General features: G+C 42.0%; 1 protein-coding gene across 2 annotated transcripts in view; it reads right to left on the bottom strand.

Moving 5' to 3' along the window:
* Window positions 1-282: 282 nt before the first annotated feature.
* The window catches only part of plxnb2a.1 (plexin b2a, tandem duplicate 1), a 178,564-nt gene continuing 161,126 nt past the window's right edge, over window positions 283-17,720 (bottom strand). For both annotated transcript variants that reach the window (XM_019263568.2, XM_019263567.2), the window contains 21 exons: window positions 17,539-17,650; window positions 14,714-14,923; window positions 14,546-14,629; window positions 14,125-14,220; window positions 13,617-13,753; window positions 13,434-13,534; window positions 11,400-11,629; window positions 10,844-11,025; window positions 10,053-10,119; window positions 9,414-9,560; window positions 9,109-9,186; window positions 8,769-8,847; window positions 8,554-8,654; window positions 7,749-7,830; window positions 7,349-7,500; window positions 7,097-7,257; window positions 4,850-4,997; window positions 3,628-3,692; window positions 2,589-2,664; window positions 2,228-2,302; window positions 283-2,131 (listed from right to left, as the gene is read on the bottom strand). In XM_019263568.2, coding sequence (XP_019119113.2) covers window positions 2,027-2,131; window positions 2,228-2,302; window positions 2,589-2,664; window positions 3,628-3,692; window positions 4,850-4,997; window positions 7,097-7,257; window positions 7,349-7,500; window positions 7,749-7,830; window positions 8,554-8,654; window positions 8,769-8,847; window positions 9,109-9,186; window positions 9,414-9,560; window positions 10,053-10,119; window positions 10,844-11,025; window positions 11,400-11,629; window positions 13,434-13,534; window positions 13,617-13,753; window positions 14,125-14,220; window positions 14,546-14,629; window positions 14,714-14,923; window positions 17,539-17,650 — 2,488 coding nt within the window. In that variant the 3' untranslated portion in view covers window positions 283-2,026. The remainder of the gene's footprint in view (window positions 2,132-2,227; window positions 2,303-2,588; window positions 2,665-3,627; window positions 3,693-4,849; window positions 4,998-7,096; window positions 7,258-7,348; window positions 7,501-7,748; window positions 7,831-8,553; window positions 8,655-8,768; window positions 8,848-9,108; window positions 9,187-9,413; window positions 9,561-10,052; window positions 10,120-10,843; window positions 11,026-11,399; window positions 11,630-13,433; window positions 13,535-13,616; window positions 13,754-14,124; window positions 14,221-14,545; window positions 14,630-14,713; window positions 14,924-17,538; window positions 17,651-17,720) is intronic.

Raw genomic sequence — 17,720 nt, 5'->3', positions numbered from 1 at the left:
CGTATGTTTTATGCATTTCAATTCACTTCTTTTCTCTCCCATATTCCTCTAATTAACATCGTGACATGCACATATTTTCCCCTCGCTCTGCTTATTGGATCTTTTAAAAATAATTCAACTCGTAACTTTCACAGAGACTGATGCGACATGAAGACGAGACGGAAACTAAACAAGCCGACTGAACGGGCAGAATAAGGACGAGGCACATGCATGTCCGTAAAGTCTTGGCGGGTGCTGCTTAACAATCATGTGCACAAAGTTTTATGTGAAAAATATTTGACATTTTGGGATTGTAGTTTACTTTATTTCATTGTTTGATTTGTTTTTATACATTCTTAATCTTTCACATGATAATCCAGAGTTTTGGCTGTGTGTTTTAAACGTATGTACCGTTGTAAATTCAAGTCAAACTGTGTCCTGTCGCATTGGATGCGTATTTCTTTGTAATCTTGCAGCTCTAAGAACATTAGCACTGGACAAACGGGGCTTCATTGATCTTCATTTTAGATTCATTTTAAGCCTTTTTTTGTAGGATACCCTGTCTTCAGAAGACACTTTTTTTTCCTCTTATGTGCGCAGTTACACAGAAAAACATTAAAAAAAAAAAATGCAGCATTCATATATATATGAAGGGAGTATTGCAAAAGAAAGTGAAATTACACAGATTATAAAAAACAAAAACAAAACTTAAAGATAAAAGTGTTTTGGCTGTTTTGACCACATGATTTAGGCAGTCATGATTCTTCACAGAAAGTAAAAACAAGACGGTCCTTCCACTCATACGTACGCACAAGATATGGACCACCCTGATGAACGCTTTAAAAAAAGAAAAAGTGGCACTCTGTCAGTGCATTAAAATGATCGATTTCTTGTTGTATATGGAAAATGCAGTGCCTCTGCTTAAAGCCTGCATACAAAGAATAATAATTAAACAGAGCTGTGATTCCAGTGACAAGCATAGTGTCATCAGCGTAGAAACGAACACTGCAGATAATCTGATACGAAAAACGACATTAGGCCATGATTTTTTTTGGACTTAACTCATCGTACCCTGAATTCACTCTCCTCAGTTGTGCCATCCAAACAATATCCAAACAATACCCCTGATTGGCCAGTGGTGCGTACCGTTAGTGGGTTTTCATTGGTTGATTTTTTTTTTTTTTTTACTTGAGGTCGCATGATGGAGAAAGTTCATCCAAGCGATTTTTTTTCAGGCTTTGGGATGAAAACTGTTGCTGACAAGAGATCAGATTTAATGTGGAGGCAAGGAAATTGACCTCAGATCAGGAATTAGAAGCTCGTATGTCCACAGCTGCTTTTAAAAAGTGGTCACAACGCGTCCTGGAGCAGCCGTATGTCCAATCCGCACTTCCAAAAAAAAAGGGAAAAGTGTTGTGTCGCCAAAGAGAAATATTTGGTAACTTCTATTATTCTTCATTTACCCCCTCCCCCCCAAAAAAAATCTTCATTCCTGGTGTGGCACTTTTTTCTTTTTGTTCTTACGTGGTAAAATTAAAATTTGTGGCGTACAGAAGCCAAACACATAAACAGCTAAGTCCCAGGATTACACAAACCGAACGCCCTAACTACCATTACAAAAATAACCCTTTGATTTCACAGAACGCCCGTCCACAGCCTCATTAAAGTCGCCATTTCGCATACCTCCTTGGTATTTGTTTTGGGATGCCGAGTGGAAGTAAGCCGTACAAACTGTTATAGATGTAGATGTCAGCGCTTCAGTTTCCACCACTCCGGGCATGTTTTAACACTTAATTTGTCCAAAATCTCCCTTCCTGGAGTCCCATAACTCCTCCTGCACACCTCCCCTTTCAGTCCTTATGTGGTCAACAGCTTCCTGTGGCTTCCACTAGCCCCTCCCACTTCAGTCCCTACATGGTCAAACATTCGGTAAGAGTCCACGAGCTCGTCCTCCTTTTTTTTTGAGTCTTTAAATGGAAAAACAACATCCTGTGTTTTAGTAGCCGTTAGCACCTCCCCCTTGACCCCCTCTCCGTGAGGTCAGAGGTCAAAGGTCGGTGACCTTGTTCTCCAGGGCGGCGGCGATCTGTTGGAGGCGGAGGGTGAGCTGTTTATTCTGGGCAGCTGGGTCCTCGTCCAGCGACTGGATGATCTGAAGAAGACGGCAACACAAAATTTAAATTGAACTTAAAAGTTAAACCAATCGTGAATGTATTTCTATATTTTAGTATCGAAAGACATTTCTCACATCATCGTAGTATTTGCTGGCGTACTGGTACAGCTGATGTAAGGCCACCTGGGTGTTCAGCTTGTCTGTGTGTTGCTACAAAGTGGAAACAAAGGTCACGTATTAAAAAGATGTTTTTAAATCCAGATAAGTTACCGTTTAAATGTCAAACAGATTTCACAGGAAAGTTCCAAGAATCCCCACAAATGTCAAGCCAGTCGTGTTTCTGTTCATCAGATAGTCGAAGAACTTCCAGATCAGATTCTAGTGAAGCTCAAGTAAAAGTACAAGTCCCTTAAAATTGTGCTGAAGTACAGTACTTCATAGCACATTGTTCACTGCAGTTATGACAGTAAAAACACACAAAGACGACGGTTCATACCCTGGACACCTCAGCAAGGTGTGTGTTCATGTCCTGGTCACTGACTGGAACCATCTGTCTGATGCCCTTATAGTAACTGTGGAAAGAACACACACACAGTCAAACATCAGATCCATACGATACAGTTTAATTGGTTCATCTAAAGCTGCTCTCTAACTCTGCTGTGTTTGCCGGGTGAGTAGAGTTTGTGACAACTCCTCCACCTGTCCACCAGGTGTCACTGTGGTGTTTAACATCATCTGAACGAGCTGCACCTCCATGATCCTTCAAACACTCTCTGGTTCTGGTTCTGGTTCTGGCCTGACGACAGACTGACTTACTCCTCGTCAACGTCTTTGATTAGGGTTGCAAAGGGGGGGAAAGTTTTTCCGGTAGATTTCTGGAAGCTTTCCATGGGAAGTTGAGCTGTGGAATTTTGGAAATATTCCAAATAGGAAACTCCGTGGGAATTATGGAAATTAGGGGGTAATTTAAACTAAGTATCGTATCCAAACAATAAATAAATATAAACATTTGGTGTGCCTGTAGGCATGTAGCAGATATTCAACTGTACCTGCATGAAATCTGGTTATGTTAAAATATATATTAGAAGTGACCTTCTAATCAGTCTGTATGTTTCTATGTAAATCATTTGGTAACCATAGAAACACACATGTGCCTGTCAGCAGTTCATTATAAAGTGTTTGACACAGAAAGACTGTAAGACTTCTGTACAAGACGTTTTCGTCCCACCAGTCGACTAATAAAGTCAAACATGACACCAGAAAACAAAAAAATACACACGAGGAGCTGAACAGGCCGTTAAAGATCTGAATGACCCGTTAAGATTAAATATTGATGTTTAAATCTCTGCACAGATGTTCATCTCTCTACATTTATAATATATGTTTGCTATAAAAAACATTTTTAGTGTTTTAAGTTGCTGTCAAGTGGAAACTTCTGCAACTGATGGACCCAACACCAGCTGTTCTTTCCAAACACTATTACACACTCACACACACACTGTTCATTTTCTGTATATTCAGCTCTATAAACTCACTCGTCCACCATCTTCTTGTACGTTGAAATCTCTTTTGCATAGAGCAGCTTGTTGCTGGGAGACTCCTGCAGACAGACAGAGAACATAAAAAAAACAAACAGATGAGTTTTCACCTTAATTCACACAGAAAACAAAAAACTTTCTGACTTTGGGAGCTCCTGTACGGCTAATTATCAGCAGACTGTGACGTCCCGGGTTCGTTTTGTGATTAAGTGTTGTAATTAAGCCGCAGCCGGCCTCGTCGTCCTCTGCAGAGACTTCGTGTGTGTCCTTTTTGCAGCGTTCGTCTCTACGCTGATGACACTGCGCTTGTCACTCAAAACCACAGCTGAGTAATTAAACTCTGTTTAATTATTATTCTTTCTATGCAGGCTTTAAGCAAAGGCTTCGCATCAGGATCTGCTCGACTCTTACGACGCTCCAGTATTTTGAATTTGGACTGCAGTACTAGTTTTTAATCACTAGGTGTCACTGTTATGGCAAATTGTTACATATTGTTCCTTTACATCTTTATTTTGTGTCTGTCTGTTATTATTATTCTCTTCTCAGCCTAAAACTATAAAACTACGTGGAAACAAGACGACAGAAAAACATGAAGCCATCAGGAGAGCAAGACCCCATAAAAGCTCCTTAAACGAAGAGCACAGAAGAGGAGGTCCTCTCTGAAGAGCTGGAGGTCTTCAGGAGGTTTTTGAAGGTAGAGAGGGACGCCCCTGATCTGGTAGGAACTGGTAGGACGTTCCACCAACGGGGAACAACAGACGAGAAAAGTTTGGACTGTCCTGAGCGTACAGGTGGCAGAGCAAAGTCTGTATCAGGAGTTTCTTCTTAAATCTTAATATTGTCTTGTGTGTTTTTGATGCTGCTCCATAAATAAAGTTATTGTTGTTATCGAGGAGCTTTCACGGGGTCGGTTTTAATTTTTTGGTTCCATTGAATATTTTCTGACTTGTTTCCAGACAAAAGTCAAATTTCACACTGAGCTGATGTAGAAATAAAAGTCAAGCAGCTCTTCACACTCAGACATCCGCTTTAAAATACAAAGATGTCGCTCAGCGTGGGATTTAAATGACGAGTTCAGAGGAAACCAGCAGGTTACTGTGGCACCACCGTGCTCCAGACGGGTGCATGAAATGTTAAAATCATCCCACGTCTCCATCTGGAGAAATAAAACCTTGAGTGTGTGAAACAGTTTGTACGATGTTTATCCGTGTGAACTGACTCTGCTGAGTTTGTGCTCCGACTTGGTGCAGGCGTCCATGAAGGTCTGAGAGATGACGTGCAGCGAGGCGTCCACCACCTCCGTCACGTGGACGTCGAAGATGAAGTGGGGGTTCCTCAGGATGTTCACCCAGAACCGCAGAGGCAAGCTGAGGAGGCAGAAAGACTCGGGTCAGAACATCTGAATCGGACTTTAAAAACACCTAGACGTCTTTATCACATGACACTGAGGGCAGATCTCCTCACAGGAGACCGAAAACATGAGAACATGGAGCTTTTACACGACATATCATCATCACACTCGGCTGCCGACTGCTCATCAGATGGGAGCTAATCATCCACACACCGATGGCGCCGCCTTCAGCAGCAATTTGGGGTTCAGTATCTTGCCCTGGGAAACTTTGACATGCTGGGGAATCGATCCGCTGATTCTTTGATTAGCGGACGGCGTGCTTTACCTCCTGAGCCACCGCTGTGAGAAACCTCGAGACAATTAGGGAACGTTCAGACGCGATCAGGCGCGCTGGCGAATCCCTGCAGGGTTGTCCGGCGGCGTGTAGAGGTGTGTCTACTTGTGCTGAACGTAGTCGCAGTTTCAGAGACATTTCAGGCTGCAGCGGCGGATCCTGATCGATGCGCCCTTAACTCGAAGTCAAAGTGACGCCCAAACCTCTTTATTTATTACTTTATTGCAAACAAATGATTGATTCAAATGATTCAAAGGAAAAGCAGCAAATCTGGAACCAGCAAACGTTTGGAGATGAAATTACTAAAATATTTACTAATTAAAAGTTCTGTCAACTGATTTATTGATGGATAGTTTCAGCTGTACTTTGTTTAAACTGTTGGGGAGGTTAATTTGTAACAAAACATCCGATTTTATCAACTCTGTTTATGTTTTATGTGTAAAAATCTTTATTTATAAAGTCGCCAAAGCTGCCAGCATCAAAACTAAAGACGAGTTAGCGCCGTCTAGAGGTGTAGTTACTGATTACAACTAACAGAGGTTGATTCTACACTGACGAAAGCCTCTAAATCCGACACACTGCACCTTTAAGTAATAGTACTTGAGTAAACTGAGTTAAAGTACTTAGTTACATCAATCTCAGAGCTGACACTGTTTCCTCCCTCCATCCTTTCATCTCTTCCTGCCGCCTCTTCCTCCACAGACCATAACCCTCATCAATAATTCACTTCATCATGAATATTTCATTGTCCGACGTGTTTGCATGTGTGTGTGTGTGTGTGTCTTCCCGATGATTGACAGCTGGAGCTCAAGGCCGGTTTGAAGGCAGAGAAGTTTAAAGAAGTAATTTCTCTTCTTCTTCTGTCATCGTTTATCCGTCCTGATAACACACAGATGATTAGATCGGCCTTTTCATGTGGTCGACCGGTGACGAGGACGTAATTAAACTCTAGTTTAGCTGATGAGGTATAACACACACACACACACACACACACACACACACACAGTCACAGCGTGAGCAGCGGTGTAATTATTCCTCTTCGCAGGTCGTTTCTCTCCAGCTGAGATTTGGAGGAGAAGCTGACGGAGTCGGTGAAAGATCAGCCGCTCGTTTCCCGACGTGAGCGTCGATGAAGATTCAGCCGCTCACGGACGCTTTCTCCTCGTCCAAACGATGTCAGCAATGATGTTAAGTCAACACAATGTCTCAATTTATCCTGAAGTCAGTCTACTGACCAAATAAACGACCAACGTTGGATCACTTATTCATATTCTGAAGCTAAAATACATCCAGTTTAGTTGCTGCATCGACGTCTGTTTTATGATATTTTGGCAACCAGCGTTTAAGTTTTTCCATTCATTTGAGTGCACATAGTCCGTTTTGTCCACCAGAAATCAAAGCATCCAACATTGAAAAAGTTATCTGGGTCCAACTTTTGTAAAAAAATGAAGCTCGACGTCACACTGCTGCAGCCAATCAGACAACAGTTTGAGTAGAGGTCGAGCGACTCAGACAGCGAATGAGAGCGAGCGAGCGCCGGGCCTCGTTAAAGTCGTTAATAAGTAAAATAAAAAGTGATTTCCTGACTGTTTCACAGCGGTTATGTTCGACACAGACAGACACACCTGTCTCTGTTACTGTGCCGTAACTTCACCAAAACTGACCCGGATGTGTTTGAAGATATCTGAACATTTGAATCTTGAACTAAAAATAAACTTTAAAATGATTTGGACGTCGTTAAAATCAAACCGGTCACATGTTGTGAACGCTGCTTTTCGGACCTGTTGGTCTTCCAGATGTGCAGCGTCTCCTCGTCCACGTTGTCGTGTCTCAGCGCCTGCTCGTCCAAGAAGTCAAAGAAGTACTTGACGGCCGGAGGGACGATGGAGCTCGAACACAACACGCTGCGGAAGAAGTCGTCCACGAACTGCTGCAAAGTGCCCTGAAACACACAAACACACAAACACACACATGAAGTTATCAAGAGAAGAGTCCGTTCGGAGAAACGACCACACGGCGACGCTCGGCCGCACCTTGACGGACAGCAGCCTGGTCAGGTAGATCTCCGTGATGGCTTTAGTCATCGCCTTGTCCTTCATGCTGCCTCTCTTCGACTTCACCTCGTCGATCTCGTCCGCAGGTCTCACCAGGTGGAACGTGTTGTCGTCCTCCAGCAGAGAGTTTTCTGTCAGAGAGACGCACAACATTTATTCATCCATCATCCGTTCAGCTGACGTCTTTACATCTTTAGACACGATGCTCTTCAGATATTTGATTGATCTGACAGAAGAATCTCGATAACAACAAATTTAAAGTAGAGAGAAGAAGAAGAATAAGAAAGTGGAGGACAAGGAGGAGAAGAAGTTTCCTGTAACTTTAAGATGAAGCTAAAATGAAGCATCATGGTTTCATGTTCAGTGTGTGTGTGCGTACTCTCTTCGTAGCTGTCTTGGTGCTGGTGGAAGGACTGTGTGTGCAGAACTCTGGACAGAACCAACGTGGCGTTATCTCGAACCTGGAAGAGAAAAAAGAAGAAACGATTCACTGACTGAACTCAAAAGTTTTCAGGTGAGCGTCGTCTCAGAGGACGTCCGGAGGAGATCTTCAGTTTCTGTTTTCATGACGAGGAGTCTCGCGTGGCTCGACATTTCTCTGCACTTCAGTTTTCTTTCGGTGCTTTCAACGCCGAGGAAAAGGTCAGAACTCGACACGCGGACACAAAGCTGATTAAAAACATCCAGAGTCTGGAGCACGAGAACGAACTCCAAAACTCTCCTGACTCGACGCGTTAACTCAAAGACGGACTCGGCATGAAGCAGCAGAGAGGAGGAAGAAACTCATGACCAGAGAAAACCTGCAACAACCTGAACACACAGGACCGATAAAAGCAGCCGGGTTACAAACTTTAGAGAGAGACGATATTATTTATTTCATAGAGACAGCTGGATGTGACGTCCCTGCAGACTGTCTAAAACCTGGACGTAGTCTCCGTGACGTCCCCGCAGACTGGCTAAAACCTGGATGTAGTCTCTGTGACGTCCCCGCGATTATCTAAAACCTGGACGTAGTCTCTGTGACGTCCTGCAGACTGTCTAAAACCTGGACGTAGTCTCTATGACGTCCTCCTCCATACATACTCGCTCTGGACGGGTTGATGTTGAGGACATTTCTGTGCAAAACGTTGGATTATTGCACTTTTTTCTGCACTGAGTGAAGTAACTGATCTAAAAAAACTCACGTTGTAATGAGCCAGCGTGTTGAGTCTCTTCCAGCGTCCTTCTTTCTGGGAGGTCAAGTCGAGGTCTGACAGGATCTGACCCGTGGACCCAGGACGCCACTCTGTAGACGGATGAGAAATTGAAACTTTAACGTGTATTTTATCTGTCTAAATATCGCTTTAATAATTATAATAATCTGAATAATTAAGATGTTTCTGAGATATTTTGATCTTACCGAGTGCGACACTCTCCACCTTTGGTCTCTGCGAGTACGGCAGATTTCTGTACACCTGATCGATGATCTTCTCTTTCACCTGCAGAGCAAACGTTCAAGATTTGACCCGTTAAAATCTGTTTTTATTCACGTGTATCGGCAGAATCTGAACCTCCCCGACATGAAGGATTTAAGTTCAGCGGATTAACATTCTCCGCATGCGTGATACGAGTCCGTGCGCTGACGTTAGCTGGAAACCAAAATGAGAAACTTCACCAGAAAACCAGACGTCATAAAATATTCAGAGCGGTGTGAGGAGACTGAATCTGGAAACAGGCGGAGAGAGAAAAAATAAACCCACCTGGGAGATGGTGTCACAGTTCAACACCTTCACCGGAGTCACATCTGGTCCCTCGCCGTGCACCAACACCTGGAGAGTCTGACACCACAAACACAGACGCCGTTAACGGGTCCCGAAGTCGGCCTGAAAACTCTAAAGGACGACTCCGGCTAACGACGTCTTAACTGGTCAATTAATTGTTACGGATCTATGAAATGTGCTCAAAGCGTCTCAGACGTTGGTTTAAACATCTTGACTCTGCTCTTCAAAATCCAACTGAAGAACCCTAACCTCACCCTGACACTGCAGTATTTGTGCGTACTAACCAGCACGGAGTACTCGACGTCGTCTCCCAGCAGACCCGTGTCGTTCAGAGTGTACTTGGCTTTCTTCATCTTGGCGTCCACCGGTCCCTTCTCGACCTGGTGCTTCAAGGCCTTGAACAGTTTGTATAAAGGTTCTCCTGCCGTGTCCTGAAACAAACGGAGTCAGAACCAGAACCAGAATCAGCCTGCTGCTCTTCAAACACAAGTAGAAAGTTACTCAAGTAAAGAAGCTACATGTAAGTATAATCATCTTCTGCACATCAAACTAAACAATCACAATCATCGACTGATAATTTGAAAGTTTTGGTGTCGAAATGTTGAAGATGTTTCTGTTTTTAATCCACATTCAGCTGCTGATCCTGATCACAGCGATATAAAACTGGTTCCTGAGCTCAAGTGTGAACTACGGGAATGTTAAATTATAGAAAACAGCGAACATCTGCGCTACATATCAGCTGCTGCTGTCAGCGCCAACACGGGAAGAGTAAAAAAAACCCTAAAACAGATCAGCTGAGGAGGTTTCAACAAAGAAGAAGAGTTCTCAGAGTCAATTATAACTGAAGAGGAAATGTACGGAGGAGCAAAGAAAAGAAATAAACACAAAATGAGGAGGAGAAGAAGTGAGAGAGTCGGTGTTACCCTGAGGAACTGATACAGACAGATGGACATCCAATTACAAAGCATCCTCTCCACCACCGTCTCCGACCTGCACACACGAGACGATAAAAAAACATTAGAGGTTCTCAAAGTTCTTTAAATGTCTTAGTTTGTCTTTAAATCCAAAGATGTTCAGTTTAATGTGATATAAAGCAGATGAAAGTAAGAAATCTCCATATTTTAACAGAATTTTCAGACATTTTTGCATAAAGAATTACTTTACGATTAATTGTTTGGTCGATAAAATGTCAGAAAATGTCAAATGTTCTCATATGTTTTAAAATATCTTGTTTTGTCAATAATCCAAAGATGAATATGATACAAAACAGGCAAAAGCAGGCAAATGCTACATCCAAGAGGCTGAAAACTGAATTTTCTGGAATTTCTGCATGAAAAATTACTTTAATGATTAATTGTTTGGGCTATAAAGTGTCACAAAAAAGTGACAAATGTGCATGTTCTTTAAAATATCTTGTTTTGTCAGTCAAAAGTCAAATATGGAACAAGAAAAGTAGCAAATCTCCATATCTGAACAACATTTTCTGCCATTTTAAAATGAAAAATTACTTTAACGATGAATAGATTCATTGTTTGGTCTTTAAAATGTCAGATAATAGTGAGAAATGACCATCCAGGTTCTCAAAGTTCTTTAGAAATCTTCGTTGTCAGTCTAAACACAAAGAAATTCACTTTAATGCGAAAACAACATTAATCGATTATCAAAACATTTGGCGATGTCGATCTTTGTCGGTGTGCCCGTCCCCCGTCCTCACCTCCTCAGCATGAGTTTGGGGTTTTTGTTCTGCACGTGTTCGTCCATCAGCTCCAGCAGCAGCGTCCTCATGATGTCCGTGTAGTACTCCAGCTTTCCGTGCAGCGCCACCGTCAGCAGGGAGGCGAAATAACCGCGAGCACGGGCGTTAAAGTCCGGACGGCTCTCCAACGTGCGGATGAACTGGAGGCAGAAATATTAGACGCATTAGAAAGAACATGGAGCAGTTCTTCATTCTTTGAACATCTGAGGTCAATCTCAACTACAAACCCAGAATCCTGGTTTAAATTACGGCGTCTCAGGCCTCTGACAGGATCCAAACGGATCTCTGTTTCAGCTCTAATTAGGCGTAATTAAAAGAAAACATACGAGGAAGTGATTATTTAAAAAATGTATGCTGGCATTAATTAGAACTTTCCTGGATTTGATTCACGGATGTGAAATTGAGTAGAAAATGATCGTTTCCTCTCACAGCTGGCGACTCAAATGTTTCAGGTAAAACAGGATCTTCTATTAACGCTATGAATAAATAAACTGAAGAAAAGATTCAAACTCACGTTGATGAGAAACGTTTTACTGTTCAGCAGGTTGGAGAACTGGTTAAGCGCCTGAGCCACGATGGCCCGACGGGCTTCTGGGATTTGTATTTTTCTTGTGATCATGGCTTCGTTGGCGCCGTCCTTGGAGGGCAGGAAGAAGTTCCTGTCGGTGTAGTTTTTGTAATCCAGGAAGGGGATCCGGGCCTCGCTCAGGTCACTGGTGTGGTCCTCCATCTCGATCATCAGGTCTGACAGACACACAAGAACACATGTCGCTTAGTCCTCATCGTGACAGCCTTTTCTCTTGTCACGTTAAACGAGAGTTAGAATGAAACAACAGTGGCTAAATTGTTCTTTAACATAAATCAGACTAATTATCTGTACACTGCGAAACACGAACAAGGCTTCTTCTTTATTCCCACGTCTTCCACGTGGATAATCAATCAATGGATGCTGAGTTTTTGCTTGAACGTTCAGCTATCAAGTACATGATTAAGACGGATTTTATAAGATTCTCATTTTCAAACAAGTCTGCTGGAAACTTTATAAGGTCGCCTGGAGACGGTGCTCAACCAACTCATAAGTTAGTTAGCTGAAGTGCATAAAATCTGCTGGCAGCTGTTGCCAAAATCAATGACTGCTGGTTAGAAATAGCTCGACTTTTAACCATCATCATATATTTCAAGGTTTACTTGAATTCAGTGGTAAATCCATATGTGACAGGTGTAACAGAAACTAAGGTGCTCAGGACTTCGCAAAGCGTTTCATGAAGTCCAACGAACCTGTGCTTCTTTGATCGGATGTGCTGATGGCTTCACTTTTGATTGAACATTCGCACTCTTAAAATCTTTTTGGAAAACGTCTGCTGACCTTCCCGAGCTCAGTAACAGAGCTGTCAGGTTCAGCTGCGAAAACGGTTTCAGCGAGCTCGCCAAGAAGACCTGCAGGGGAGGATTCTGGCGCCGGAGCCAAAGCCCGTTCTGCTGAATCGTGTTGGCAGGACTTCACATAGCGGAGACAAACTGTCAAAGTGGCATCGCCCTCTAATCTGTGGACCCAACGCGTGACAAGATGCTGACAAAAATTCAGCCCTGCGGACAGAAGCTTGTGCTGCGTCTGCTGCTTGGCTCCAACGCTGGAAACCTCCAGGAGGGTCTTGGCGAGCTCGGTGAGCTCCGGACGTTTCTTTTTTAAAACTGAAGCAGATGTCGACACTATGAATACCTGGGCAAAATATCAGTATCCATGCCAGCAGCTGCAGCATCAATGTGGGTTGAACCGCCTTCAAATATTTAAATATGAAACTACATGTTTTAATATAGATAGAAAATATTTTGCTGAATTTTGAGACCCCTCCAAATTGGATTTGAATGTCTTCAGGGGGTTCTACGTGTCTATTAAGGCGTCAAAAACTCCATGTATGTTGTAAACTGAGTATGTTATCATAACCATTAGTACCGATGGGCAAAGCGACAAAAATAAGACCTGGGCTCAAACTTTTTGCAGCTTCATTTCAGCTCTCGAGTGAAATTAGTAAAATATCTCGAACACTCCGTTTGCACTCATCTCATGTGACTTCAAGAAGGGTTAAATCTGTGGCTACTGGACTTTTATTATTAGCTTTAGTATTAAGCCTAACAATCGGTTGTAGACTGAGCCATTGGGTCGTTAGTGCTGACTGTTGCTGTGACGACTGTCGTCAGAGTCGTTAAGGTCACCTGAGGTGTTAACGATAATCGTTAAGGTCACCAGGAGACTGAACGACAATTCAACGACGGCCGTTTACATCGGACATCAGGCGACTTTAACGACTCTGATGACAGTCGTCACAGCAACAACGAGCAACAAACGACCCAAATGGAAACTATGGCTCAGTCTACGACCTGCTAGGTTAAATACTTGGATCTCCCCATCAGTCAGTCAGTACTCAAGAGGCGAAAAATCTTCATGGATCTACAACTAAGTCCAGTTGCCCCAGATTGAACCCTTCTTGAAGAATTGTGACCTGGATGACTGAATTGAGTCATGTGACCTAATAGCAGTCAGGTGTACCTGTGAACTCTTTCTTGCAGCGATCTCGGACACTTTCCTCCAGATTCTCCAGTTGATGTTTCACCTTCTCGTACTCTCGTTCGGCCTGCTGACTCTTCCTCCTGTTAGAGGACGCAGACAGGAAGACGTTTAGACGCGTCAACAATGAAAAACAAACGTATCGTGTCTGATCATCTGTCGAACCTGTAGCAGTAGACGGACACGGCGATGAAGAGCAGCATCGGTACAATAACTGCTGGGATGATTATAACCAGAGGGATGTCGTCTTTTCTGGCGTAGTAGACTGAACCCACCAGCCACTCGCCGTGACCGAACTGCACCTGGAGAGAGACCGAGTTTATTCAAGGTATTGCTGGAAGAAAACTTAAAAACATGATGATTCTAAAGCACGTTCTGAAGCGTAATTTTTCTAGAATTTCTTTGCAGATTTCTGCACATTAATTAAGATAATTACATCCTCAGAAAGTCCATTAAAAACAACATCCTGTGGTCTCCTGATGGTTAAAATTCCGCCTGGAATGACGTTCAATTCACAGTAGCATATTTCATTACCCACCCCCCCGTCATTTTAATTCAACCCAAATGGAGCTCGGGAAATTGTAATTTTAGACACATGATGCCTACAACTGTATTATCTCTGTTTAATATTGATTATCTGTCACAGAACATGATTCATGAGTTGTGTTTTTACCACTAGGTCCAGCAGGTTGTTGGTCGTGTCTCTGCGTTGGCGTTTGGACCTGGATTTTGGTTGCGTTGAAGGAGCCTCCAGGATCAACTTATCATCCTGTCGTCAACAGAAAGAGGGCAAGAAAAGCGTCAACAACAGAAATGAACACATTACACTGTTGGTATAACTTCATTTGTGATATTAATATTGATGTAATATAGTTAGCCTTTCAACTCATCCACCAGTTGTGGTATGAAATAGTGTTAGCAGCAAAAACAAACACTTTTAGTGGACGTACGTTGACGGCAGCAGTGCGTTCAATCAGCCAGACTCAGCTGAACCAAGATCAGTTTTAGATGTGAATGTGACTGATATCCTACGTTTACTACAATGCCAATAAAAGCTCCATCTTTGCAGTGTGAATCCATATCTTCATGCTTACCTGCAGTATGTTAACGTGACACAAAGCATCTCCGACATACGCCTGAGCCTCTTTGGCCGTCATCGCCTTGGAGAACCCTCGACCCTGACGGAGGCAATAAAAAGACGTTGAACTCAACAAATCAAGACATAAAGATATTAACTGTGTGTTCAACCGTCTTCTCCTCACAGTCACGATGATGATGCTGGTCTCCGTGATGACGTTCTTGGCGAGCTGGTTGAAGCTGGGGTTGGGGTGGTAGTCGAAGCCCTTCAGATCCTCCATCACGTTGTCCAAGTGGAGGACCGTCCGGAGAGATTGGATGTCGTGGCAGCAGTTGACGGGCGGAGAGAGAAAATAGAGGGTGGTGTCGTTCTTACTGAAAGCCTCCTGGACAAACTGAGAGACGTCGGGGAAAAAAAGCTGAGTCATGTTTATATTCTCCAATTCTCTCTGTTTATTTCAGTTTACCTTAAGTTTCATCCTCTAATCTCTTTTATTCTTGTAACATATTTTTTTATATTTCTCGTGTTTCTGGTAGATTTTGTTAAAATTCTTTTTTTTGGTGCCTGCAAAGAAACAAAGACAAGTGTATTGTCTTCCAGCAACACGGTGCAGAAAGAACATACTGTTTAATATTCACAACTTGGATTCATTTTTAGGACAAATTGCTCTGATTCTTATGATTGGTGGACCCTTACCGACATAAATAATCAAGGAATGAACACAGATTCAAAGGTAGAGTGCCGGCATCTGTTTTTTGTACCAGGCTGTAAACATGTTTATTTCTGCTGTGAAGTTGGACATTTGGACATGGGGACTTTATGGAGACTGACTCAAGTGGACGTTTGAACTGCAGTTTTTGCCTTCACTCCACAGCTATTTGTTCAAAGAGAGTTAAAAGAGACTATTTTTAAAATCAACCTAGTTTCTATAAGTCTGCAGTACGTTCAGATGTTTCTATATTTTCAGTGCAGGTGTAATTTTTACTTGAGATTTCCTCTCTCCTCTCTCGCTGACTCCCCACTGTGTCTCCCCCCCTCTGTTTTCCAGCTTCAGACGGCAGCTTTTGATGAAGTGATGATAAAACAGCTTCACCTCCTCCTCCTCTCCCCCGCGGTGAATCTTTCCTAAGAGACTCTGTCACTCAAAGCTATTCAGCGGTGAAATGGAAAGCGTCGTCCCTTTTCTCCCGGCTTCAGGTTTTTCAGTGTCAGTTGTCAGACCAATACACATCCAGCTGATACCGGGCTTTTATTAAAGAGTCCACCTTTGATTTTATGTAGCTTGATTGACTGCACATTTATTGTAGAATTGATTAGTACAGCTCCTGAAGCCTTCAGGAAAGACACAGATTTATTGTCCGTCTTTGTCTTGATGAGAACGAAAAAAGGAGAATGTCGAATACTCGACCATTTTAGAGCACGAAAAGTACATTTTATAAAACATTTTATACCTACTAAGGGTAAATTTTTCACATTTTACAGTGAAAGAACTTGTAAAATGATAAAATAATCATATTTCTTAAAGGTCAAAGAACATATATGTCTGTGTTACGCCTCCTACAATATGTGACTTTTCTTGTAGAGGTTATTGTGTATGCAGAGCTAGGTGTGTGGTTCCCAGCTCCCGATCTGACCCTCAAGATCCAATACGAGGACAATTTCAGCCCGACAGTCGTGGTGCACGGCTTGATTTTTGTGTTTTCCAACGTGTCTCCCTGTACTTTATACATGTGAATGTTAAGTGTGAATAAGTGGATTCATTTATTCGATGTATAGAGACATTTTGGAGGTGTTGTTTCCCCATTTTTTTGTTATTTTATAAAAGTTTTTCTTTCCTTTCCTTTTGTTTTGCTAGTTTAAGCTCTGATTGTTAAATAGTTTTCTTTGCTTTGAAGAGCATCATCATCGCTCGTCGTTTCCCTTGTAGTTTATATCACCTTTTTTTTGTAATATTATTTTTAATTCCTGGTAATAAATAACTTTGTTTTACAAACTGGTTTTGTGTTTCTTTCTTTTCCTATGCGACTGGGTCATAACACTTGCAGTCAAACTGATGTAAAGTTATATATACTATATATATATAATATATAATATATAAATAATATATTAGTTATATATATATATATTATATTATATTAAGATATAATAACACATTAATAGATATTACAGAATTCTACAATATGTTTGTTTTTTCTTCATGATGATGGTTGTTTCCATGCTGCAGTTACAGTTTAATAGTGGTTTTATTTATTATTATTTACATTGCATGTTTTTTCTTTAGAGTTATCTCAGCTGTAACTGATTTATTTGCTAAGTATTTATTTATTCTGTAGTCTTTGTTTTCTAACAACATATAACTTTACGTGTTAAAGATAATAACTGCATGTTATCTTTAATAAAATGTTTTCCTTTGTGATATTATCACTTTTTATAAAAAAATATTAACAAGATTTATAGGAGAGATGAATAAAGGACAGAAGAAGAGGAAACCACAACACGACTCTCTGGAGCTGCTGTTTGTTCACACAAACTTTCAGACTTTACTTCATTTCCCAGAGTCTGAACCAAACTCTTACCACCGACCCAAAAATCTGCTTTTTCCAGACCAGACATGGTTTTTGTCCTTAATTGGACAGGCCGTCAATGCATGAACCAGTTTCATGAACCAGTTTCTCACAATCAGGTTTCTGTGGCATTTAAACTCCACATCCAGGTTCCTGAACCGTCTCATTGAGGCTGACATGGTGAGAAATTAAGACACACCTGCAGGCAAACCATGAGCAACCTGGAGACTGTCACGATTATCAACACAGAGATTTAAATAACCAGGTTTTTCATGTTCGCTGTGAATGACAACATCCTGAATTTAAAGAAAACCAGGATACAAACACACACGTAAACTCTATGTTATACAACAAGAGCCACCAGTAGGCTTCATAACAGCTCTTAACTCATAATCTGCGGGTGACCAGGTTTAGAAAAATTCACTGTTGTTCTGGAGGTACTTACCTCGACAGGACGGGTGTTCTGTGAAAACTCGTCAGTGGAGGGCAGGACTTTCATCGTGGCTCTCTGGATCAGGTCGAAACCACTTCCCACCACCTCAATCTTTCGACCACCGCTACAAACACAGAGGTGGACATACATTTACCCACAAACTGTTAATATAATGACTTCTATACAATATATTC

The sequence above is a fragment of the Larimichthys crocea genome, chromosome XX (assembly GCF_000972845.2).
Source record: "Larimichthys crocea isolate SSNF chromosome XX, L_crocea_2.0, whole genome shotgun sequence".
In the NCBI taxonomy this organism is placed as follows: domain Eukaryota; kingdom Metazoa; phylum Chordata; class Actinopteri; family Sciaenidae; genus Larimichthys; species Larimichthys crocea.
This window is presented reverse-complemented; position numbering and strand designations above follow the sequence as displayed.